Below are 10,529 nucleotides of genomic sequence, written 5' to 3'. Positions count from 1 at the left end.
ATACAGTTACCAGATTTGAATGGTATTGAGAACTGACAGGATTGTGTTGGGAAATGTGTTTTAGTTTAGATGAATTTAAGATTTTTTTTTTATTCAGGTCTTTGGTGTGTGTCAGTGATTATCATACACAATCCTCAGAAGAATTATTTTTGTACTGCCATTGAGGTTAAAACCTAACAGTGTGACCTCACTGCCATCTGTTGGTTGATCAGGATCATGCTTGGGCCATGGCAGAGTGTCAGTACTTCAACATGGTTTTTAGTGTGCTGTTTCATCTTAAGATCATCTCAAGATGTTTTTCCATAAACAGAAGCAGACACATTCGTTCTCAGTTACATGTTGTATTGCTATGTAAAAAAAACACAGTCGTATAAACAAAACCTTCAAAACCTTTGAATTTGGGATTCCGAATCATATTGATCAGGATTTAGAATTCAGAATCATATTGTTAGACCTCACATAGACAACAGACCTGATCTCATTGAAAGCCAGGTAGATATCCTTCAGTCTAATGTTCCTCTAACATTAAACATCACATTACTGATTAATAGTACTCATTAAATAGTTTCTGCAGTTAATTTGAATGCTTTGCTTCAGATAGTGTGTGTTGTGTGTAAAAACGGGTTAATGAGTCACATTCTTCAAGTTGTGAAGTTCTAGTTCCAGCTGTTTAATTCTCTCGTCTTTATCGTTGAGGTCCTTCTGTAGTCGCTTAATTTCATCCTGCTGCCGGTAGAACATCTTTAGAAACTACAGGAACACAGGCACACACACACATACATTTACATATATGTTAAACAATATCACATTTTACTATCATCGATATATGGCATAAACTACACTCTAAATAAGCCTAAACTAAAAACTCCCCCCCCCCCACCCCTGCCTTGGAATAATTTTTCTCTACCTAAATTACACCTGACAATTCATAACTGGTAGAGCGAGCAACATACTGAACACTCTCGCTACCAGTTAAGCTTTTGTGAAACTGCACCATTCCTTAAGTGTGTTAAAATAGAAGAAGAATATGAAGAAATATGATAAAGAACAGATGAAGAACAGGCATACTACAGGACCAGGTTTTCTAACCTGTACCATAAATTCCTAACAAATCCATGAAACTGATCTTTTAGGAGCAAAAGGTGGTACTTCTACATAGAGAGTTCTTGTGAATTTATTTTTACCAACACACAAACACACACACAAACATGTACACACCTCATTGTCTGTCTTAGGAGAGACATTCTCTAGTAGGTCAAGTCCTTTCATTGCCACTGCTCTCCTCTCTCTCTTCGCCGCTTTAGGACCAGCTGGGTTTGGTCTCTTATACTTCTCCTTGAGAGATACCAGGACTGGTCCTATGTACATATAGTTGCTTATGTATAAGGGAATCAATTGCATTTGAAATTTGTGTGTAATGAATGGCTGTTTACCTTTGTTGATTCCACTGAGCCACTCTTCAGCAGTGAGAGCTGGCTCTGCCCCTGCGGTCATTGGGTAGATATCCTCCTGGAATGTCTCTGCCTGCAACAGCAAATCAGTATCTTGTGACATTATTCACAGTTATTCCACTGTCTTGATTCAGCTCTGCTGCAGCACATGATATCTTATATCCATGTCATGAGAAGTGGAATACCTGAAAAGCAAAAGGCTGCATAATATTACTGTACCAATTACAGCTGGTGTGAACTCACTCACTCTGCGTGGTACTATCATTGAGATGGGCTCCACAAGACCTTTCAGAGTCACCAGCTTGTAGAAACGAAACACCTCACATTCTCCTACATCCAAACCCCGCTTTGGCATCACACCTGTGAAGGTCAAAAGTCAAAAGTGTTTGTGAGAAACATTTTTTTGCTGTATACTATAAACAAAGTAAGGGCATTTACATTTCTCTATGATTTAACTGTTCAACCTAAAACAATTACTTCATGTAACTAGAAATTTACCTTTATTCAACTCAAATAAACAGTTGCTAAGAATTGCTTGTTACCACACGAATAATTATTTTTAGTTTAATGGAAGAAACACCTTTTACAGTGTAGTAATTTATATACAGTCCTTATCATGAAATGTATGGAGAATACAGGACTTAGTATTTGGGGTGTCTGGGGGAGGGGGGGGGGTTGTGAGTGAGAATTGGGGCTTGTTTGATGATGATTTGATGATTTGATGACGCTCCAACTCAGATACAAGTTGCACTGTTTGCTCATTTGTTTGTGAGCAAGTTAGGGGCCATCTGAACTAACAGAATAACTAATGAATATTGCTTAAAATATTGAAGAAATGTTTTATCTTTAAAATTAGGCCTTTAGGAAACCAGGTCATCTTTTACTCATTTAGCTGTAACAGAACAGAACAGTCACAGAAACTTTGATCGGGAATGCCCCAACTTTTGCATGCCACTGTAGAACCATGACATCTCAAATACGTTTTTTCTTGCTTACATGGTCCTTTGCCTGGTTTACTGTTCTTCTCCATAATTCAAATATTTTAAAATCTTTTTTAGGGTTCTAGATAAGACCAAAAAGCATTCCATTGGACAAAAAAACTTTTAGTTTTTAGTACCTTTTAGAACACTGTTTACTTAGAATGTAGTAATTTCATCTAAAATTCTGTTATTAAGCAGCTCAAATGCACTTGTCCCAGAACTTTGCCATTCTTTAAATGCTGCAATTTAGTGCAATTGAAAAGAAATGTGAAATGTGAAGGCTATATAAACACTTGCGTATGCTACTTGACTTACCAAGTCCTTTTTGAGGAGCAGGTGAGCTGAACTCCATTAGATACTGCAGGTAGGGCTTCTCTAGACTGACCTCATAGTATCTGATATTACCGTCTCCCTGTGAACCAACAGTTCAGTAATCATCACTCCTATCTGCATTTCCAGACAATTAACACTGAAACCTTCTGCACAAGGGAGATAAGACTACCACTGATTAATACAAACAGACCCTTCTTTGTACCTCAGTGCTACATAATTACGCAGCACATCTGGATATTGTGATTATTTTGTAGTGTAAGTACAAAGCATTGCTTGCCTTGCCTGCCAGATACAGCACGTGTGTGTCTGCATCATAAAAAGGGAAAAGAAGTCCAGACAGTCCGTCTATCTCTTCCTCAATGATTGGCACAGACAAGTCCTCCTATGGAGCATTATGAAATCTTAAATGTCACCATGATTCAGTTATTATGTTATGATTCAGAATTAATGAATACACAAACAAATACTGCTGAATGAATAATTTACACCATAGTGGAATAAAGAGAATAAAAACAATACACACAGATGTAGAATTTCACATTCGGACAATAACCAGAGAATTTTATTTTGGGCAAAAAAATGAGTGCAAATACTATTTTATTTAATTATAATTAATTATAAACTTGTAAAACCCAGTGCAGTGTACTCAGACTGAGCGATTATAATGCACAAATGCCTTGTCACATCTGCACTAACTCTGTATCAGATATTGTAGAACATGTTCTGTGATCACACTCTGTCAATAGATGCAGAAAAACTCACCTGATCCCACAGCGCTACCTGTCTGGTGTTCCACTGTGACACTCCGGTTGTTAGCACACGTTTCATGTTGCCTAGAAACACCACCCTGCCAACTCTGTGCCTCTTACAGTCCGCTTCCTGTACGCACAGGGAGAGTTTGTAGTGTAGTAGATGAAGTCTCATTAGAAATATTTAAGGATAAACAACACTTGGAGTCCTGTATAGGCTGTGCAAGCAGAAGGACGTACTGGCTCTTAAAATGTTTGGCCACTGGGAATAAAAAAAGGTCATTGAGTCAAAAAAGGTCAACAAAACAATGAGTCAGTTTTTTGTTTTGTGACTTGTATATGGAGTACTGTGTATAGCCAACAAATCCATGTTTAGTTGCATTATATGAAATTTGAGGACAAAAATGTAAAACCAAAAACAGGCAACTCTTTGAGTGGTCTTTGTAGATGATTAATACACTATTAACATTTTGTAACACATCAACAACATATCAGTGAAGCAGCAGCAGCAGTGCCTCATCTGAATACACAGAGGTAAATATCCTGAAGATGTTCTGTTAATGCATTACTAACATTAAGAAGATTTACTGTTGATCTGTTACATCAAGTTGACTTAATATGTTACTTCCATTCCACTTAACCCAGCCTTTCCCAAAACCTAACCCCAACCCAAAACTTCATTCTAATCGTCACCCTGGCCATAACCTTAACCTTATTTTCAACCCAAAAACCTAACCATGGCCATTAATCTCAGTCTGCTCCAGTTAGGCCCCAGTTATAGACTGGTGTCAGCAGCAGGTACATAACAGCTTGTTGAGAATGTTGAGATGGTCTGATGGTATTAGACATGTCAGTGATTTCTTAGGTGAACGCCTACAGATCTGAACTCAGACACTCCAAATATAGCATAAAACAGCTGAATTCAGTAGAAATCTTCAGTAAAAGACTATTAATATTCTACTGAATGTTCAGATGCTGCTACATCACTGAGATGCTTTTCAGATGTTAATGAGAGTCTGATGAGTGTTTAAATTGCTCTAAAATAGACCACTCCAAATACAGTTTCACTAAGAGTTTACAATTACCCTCCTCTTACTACACATGTATAACCACATGAGAGAAACATGCTGTTGCAGCTATCACATTATATTATATATTAATATGTTTACATTAGGCAATACAGAAATTGATATGCATGTGTATTTAGACAAGCTTTACAACTGTAATCAGTGAAGACATGGCCAGTAGTTACATTGTTATTGCATAGACAAATGTGTAATTACATTTACAGTACATTTATTAACATTTAATTGAAGGAAAAAAAAAAACTTAATATAAAGAGGGATTGGCCTTTCTGTGTACAGTGGTTGTGTATCCCTCATCATGTTAAAATGTCCCACCTGTAGCACCCTCCCAGAACGTGCATCCATAATTCTAAGCTTTTTGTCCTTACAGCTGGTTGCCAGAAGGCTTCCATCTGTGTTGAATGACATACAGAGGACTACGTCTGAATGGCTGTCAAACATCCTCACAGCCTTGCCTTCCTCCAAGTTCCACAGAATGATCTTTCAAAGCAAAAAACAAAGTATTACAGTGGAAATCAAGTGAAATAGCTACAGGAGGAAAATGGTGGACATGTAACTACAGAGACATTAAAACATTTGCTGTTGATTCGCTGGAATAGACACAGTGGCTTCAAAAATGAACTGTAATAAGAGTTAGTTTACATATTTTGATTTAATTATTTAACACACTCTAAACAGTAGAGATGTTAATAATACTGATACCACACTTTCACTGTGGAAACCATTAAGTGTGATACTGAGAACTGATGTCAGTACCTTTTCTGCATTTGTATATTTTTCCCATCAATGCCCCATTGAAATGCCCCATTATTTAATGTAAATGCAATAAAAATAATGTATAATAAAGACATCTGTATTACCAGATACCAGAACAGTGTACCTGGTCTGAAGGAAGAGATGAAGGAAATATTGGTATATTTCAATATAAATCACCCTGACAGGTTATTTAAAGAGGTTTTGGTTGCCTTGGTTACCTTGCCATCATATCCCGCACTGAAGAGAATTCCACTGCATGTAGGGTGCCACTCTATAAGCCCCACCCTCCTGCTGTGGCCAGTCAAAACCATCAGAGCCTCTGTCATGTTGCGTCTCAAGCCACCATCAGGAATCTCCCAGATCCTCACCTGACGTCACCATCATGATCATGGTCATCACCCATACTGCCATAAGTTTTTTAAGCTGTACAAATCATGTCATCATCATCACCAGCATTACAAAATGCTATTCATCACAAAATAGACAAAAGCCTTCACCACTGCAGTGTCTTCTTTAATAATCATCACCATGTCTTTTCTGCATACCCAAACATGAACTCACAGTGCAATCTTCTGAACAGGAAGCAAGTATATTGTCTCTGAAAGGGCTCCATTTGATGTCCAAAACGCTGCCCTGGTGACCACATACCTTCGGGTGATGAGGGTCTACTCGGCCTGTCTGAGACAGTAAAATGTATAGTGATTCCTTTAATTAACGTTCAATGCCACAATTAATGCATGAAGGATGTTGCACTACCTGTCTTTTTCCACAAGATGATGCTGTTTGATGCTATTTAAGTGATAACTGACTTGCTGACCAAAAAGAGAGGGCCTTCAATAGCTGTAAGTGTTATTGGGTCTGCTTGTCCAAGCAAAAAGAGTCTGCTAAGCAAAAGAGTCTATTGTTTCAATATTAGGCTTTTAATTGTTTCTTTTAACTCTTTTTGGGGGCAGAATTAGCGTATACAGTAAATTAGTGTTAAATCAACACTATAAGTGTTAAAAATGAACACTTACCATGTTGATTTAACACTAATAGAGTTTATTTAACACTGGGATATTTACTGTGTACAACTTAAATAGAAAAAAAAATAGCATACAACACTTAATATACACCCATTTGATTCAGTGGCTCTGAAAGTTCTAAAATGTCTTTACCTTGCCAAAAAGGACTAGGGTCAAGATGAGTATTAGGGTTAAGTTGAGGTTAAGGTTAGGACTAGGGCCAGGAGGAGGGTTATGGTGTTTTTTTAACAGCAATCATTGGACTGACAAACACACTGTACAACAGAAAAAAGTCCAAGAAGCTCAGTGCAGATCTAAAAAGGATTATTGTAGATCTGAACAAGTCAGAGCCATTTCTAAACAAGTGCCAATTTCAGGATAATCCATTCAAACAGAACTACTGAAGACTACTTTAGTATACTTCAGCATAATCTAAAACCCTTGGCTAGACCGTTTAAATGTGGACACAATTGGGTGTTCCAACAGGGACTCGAAACACACATCAAAGTTAGTTGTGGTATCGATAAAGCAGGCTTACATTAAGCTTTTGGAATGGGTTTCCCAATCAAACTCATCTTGATCAGGATTGTGCTAAAAGTCGGGTCTGTACCAGGAAACCAACAAATTTACTTGTACTCCAATACCAATACTATCACTACTGTAAATGTTAATGGCAAATGTAAAAGGGACAATCTGGGACATTATCATAAGTATTTTAGAAGTATCTGATGTGGATTTTAAATATATTTCTTTACTTTAAGTATACATTTGTTTTGTGGGTACAGCAAGTCTGTCAATCAGGTTAGAATATAATCATACCTTCATCACTGTTGTTTAGTGCTCATGTCTTTTAAAAAGCTGACACAGACCAGTCTGTGTACAACACCAGTACGCAACCAATGAGAGAGAAGGAGCTGAACTGACTGGATGAAAGTCACATGGTGACTTGGTACCAGTCTCATGCATCTCCATTCTTCACTCAGCAACCAGGCCATGGAACCAATTCAACACCTTTGCACTGTCTGTATACATTTGGGTGCATCTATACTGAGCAACTTGGTGCCCTGTACTTCTATGTAAAACAGTGACAAGATTGAATTTTGCAGTTTATAGAGCACAGTTATACCAGTAAAAAAAGTAGTTATTTTAATTTCTTCTAGCTACTGTTTAGTAGATTGTTATATTATACAAGTAAATAGAATATATAGTAGATTAAAGTAAGGTAAGTAAGTTAGCTACTAGCTACTGGCAAGTTACCAGAAATTGACTTAATGAATAACAGCTAAAATGTTGTATAAAAAGTGAGTTATAGCTATTGGCTTAGTAATCCTTGAAATAAGACATTTCAAACAGTATTGTAATCTTTGACATCAGGAGAATAACTCTGAATAAGCTGGCAGCCAGGTCAATAAATAAATATTTTACCTTGTAAATTGGTATAACCAGAAAAGATCCTCCTCCTGAACTTTCTGTGATGATAGCAAGGAACTTGGGGTTGGCCGCACAGAAATGGTTATCATGGACGTTCCTGGTAATGAGAACCCCTTCATAACACTCCTCTCGACTAGCAGCTTTACCATACACATTGCGAAACTTTGAGCTTCTGTATGTCGGCCGCCATGACATCTAGAACACAATACAATGAACCAATCAGTAAAATCAGATTTACAAATTAAATTCACCATCAGAAAATACAACAGTCCAAATGTTGTTTAAACCCATTTTGTAGGAGCAAGTTCTGTGAAAGTGGGTAAATCCACTATGCGTGTAATTTAGATACTGATCCACTTTAGGTACAGCTTGTTCATGCTCCATCCTAGATGATATTAAAGGGAGAAAAACAAAGGTTTATTTTTGAGCACAGCACAAAGGGATTTTGACAGATTCCTGCACCCACGTGTTCACCATGTCTTGCATCAAGCGATGCAGAGTAGGCTACATGACCTATTTTTCTGCTGGTGACGAACATACTGATAGGATTTGGAGGATGAACATGCAGATGATGTTTCTCCAGTCTAAGCGGCTTTTTTTTTGTTTCAGAATGTACAGGGTTATCACAGTGTTGTAACTTTTTTTTAAACTGTTTGACAATGCCTGTCTCTCTGAAAAGCTCTAGGTAAAGGTTTAGACAGATAGATAGATAGATAGATAGATAGATAGACATATAGAGAGATGGATGTATAAAGTACTTGTATGGGTTATAAAACACATACATGTTCTACATTTTCTGTTAAACTCTCTGCAGCACTATAAGGTGCGTTGCACAACTACTGGCTATTGTTTCTGGTTATTTCCTGGTTTGACTTCATGCGTTTCCTTCTCTTTGTCCCAGTCAACTCCCCGAACATACACACACACAAAGTCTGTAAGCCACCAGGGATTCAAACATAATGGGAATCCATTCACTCCTTCTGCTCGACCCAGACAAAAAGGAAACTAGGAGATATAAATAGTTCTATACAGTAAACCAGTCCGCCATATGACACAGTGTAAAGGCTTTAAATGTGAAGGACATAATGACTTAAATGAGAACTGTTAACATCTAAGTAACTCTTTTTGAAACCAATCTGAAGTGAAATACGTTCTTACAACAATAACATCAACCATTTTTGTTTATTTTTATCTTTATCATCATCACCATCATTATTGTTATTATTATTTGGATAGAGTATATTCAACTTACCTTAACTGGTGGCATAGAGATGGTGCTCAGAGGCTCTCTACCAATAGTAAAATCACTTAATTTTTTAAGTCAAAGATGCCTAATCCTACGCATCTGTGCAGGCAGTCAGTGGCTGTCACTGCTTCTGAGGTTTTGTGGCCTGTTGTGATGTAGCGCACACACACACACGCGCACACACACACACTAGGATCAGCATGAGCTCCTCCCCTCTAATTCTCATTTTTGCATAAAAAAACACACACATAGTTGGTATAATGACACTGAAATTATTGTTTCTGTCAGGCTATATTAATATTCATTAATACTGGCTATCTGATTATCTTCTCACTCTACCCAGTGAGACATGAAGATATTACAGGAAAATCGATTCAATCGATTTTTAAAACATCTACATAATTCAGTGACTGACCTACAAAGAAATTCTTTCATTTCACATTGGTGTGAAATGGCTCTTTGTGGAGGAAGTTACAGAGTCTAATTTCTTTATTGTGGTGGTGATGAGAACCAGGGGGTGTGCACAGCACAAATATCTAATTTACTATCCAAAATGACAGTCAATGTCTTGATAAATAGCTGTCTTATAGGACTATTTTCCAATAGAATGTCCTGCATGCATCTCTCTTATTTTAAATATACACCAAATGTTTGTGGACACCCCTTTTAATGAATGCACAAAAAATGCCTTCCCTGAACAGTAGAGACAATTACTCCAACAAAAGCAGGATATATATTATAGGGACAAAACTACTGGGACACCTGCACATTCATTGCTTCTTTTTAAAAATCTGAGATTTAGATATTACATATTATTCACATATATAAGACTGAAATCTTACTGCAAAACTATTTTAAAGCAAAATTATATAGCAATTGTACATTAAAATGACAGCTTCAAAATCACTGATGGTAATACGGAGCTGCACAAGACCACTGTAAGAACTGCGTAATGCTGAGTAACCTGAGTCATATTTGTGTAAAGTCCTGTAATATTTCTCAACCAATCAGTCCACATACTTCTTTCATTTACGACAAGTATGTTCACCAGTTTATTTTTCTTATGCTTGTAAGAAGGCAAAACTGTAATCCAAAAAATTTATTACATTTAAAATTTAAAAAGTTATTAAAATCAATTAGTGACATTATTATTACAGTGAAAAAGTAAATCGATTACAGGTACATTTTAAAATAGAATAATTACTAGCAGGATTACATTACATCTTAAACAGGATCACTACTCTTAAGCGAGTGTGTGTTTGTGAGACAACGCTGCTGCTGTTGATGTTCGTCGTGGCCTTTTTCTTTTTTTAAATGACTCACACTGAGCCAGTGGAGTGTAACAGTGTGCCCCGGTGGAGAATCCTAAACCATCCCAGCATGGTGTGCAATGTACTAAGAACAGGATGAAAATTTCCATGTGTCCAGTGTAAATTAAGCCTTCCAGCAATAAATATTCTCTCAGCTTCAAAAGAATCCACATCCTATTGGAAG

The 10,529-nt window shown here is 37.1% G+C and overlaps 1 protein-coding gene across 1 annotated transcript; it reads right to left on the bottom strand.

Moving 5' to 3' along the window:
* Window positions 1-325: 325 nt before the first annotated feature.
* Window positions 326-9,170, bottom strand: coro2bb (coronin, actin binding protein, 2Bb). Its single transcript, XM_072672241.1, has 12 exons — window positions 9,042-9,170; window positions 7,784-7,984; window positions 5,916-6,032; window positions 5,573-5,722; window positions 4,914-5,078; window positions 3,527-3,643; window positions 3,042-3,146; window positions 2,747-2,843; window positions 1,699-1,811; window positions 1,434-1,524; window positions 1,219-1,358; window positions 326-750 (listed from the first exon to the last, which is right to left on the bottom strand). The coding sequence occupies exons 1-12, from the start codon at window positions 9,054-9,056 to the stop codon at window positions 625-627; spliced, it is 1,437 nt and encodes a 478-aa protein (XP_072528342.1). The 5' UTR covers window positions 9,057-9,170; the 3' UTR covers window positions 326-624.
* Window positions 9,171-10,529: the final 1,359 nt, after the last annotated feature.

This window comes from Salminus brasiliensis, chromosome 2, assembly GCF_030463535.1.
Source record: "Salminus brasiliensis chromosome 2, fSalBra1.hap2, whole genome shotgun sequence".
In the NCBI taxonomy this organism is placed as follows: Eukaryota; Metazoa; Chordata; class Actinopteri; order Characiformes; family Bryconidae; genus Salminus; species Salminus brasiliensis.
Note: the sequence above shows the minus strand (reverse complement) of the source record. Positions and strands in the feature narration are given on the sequence as shown.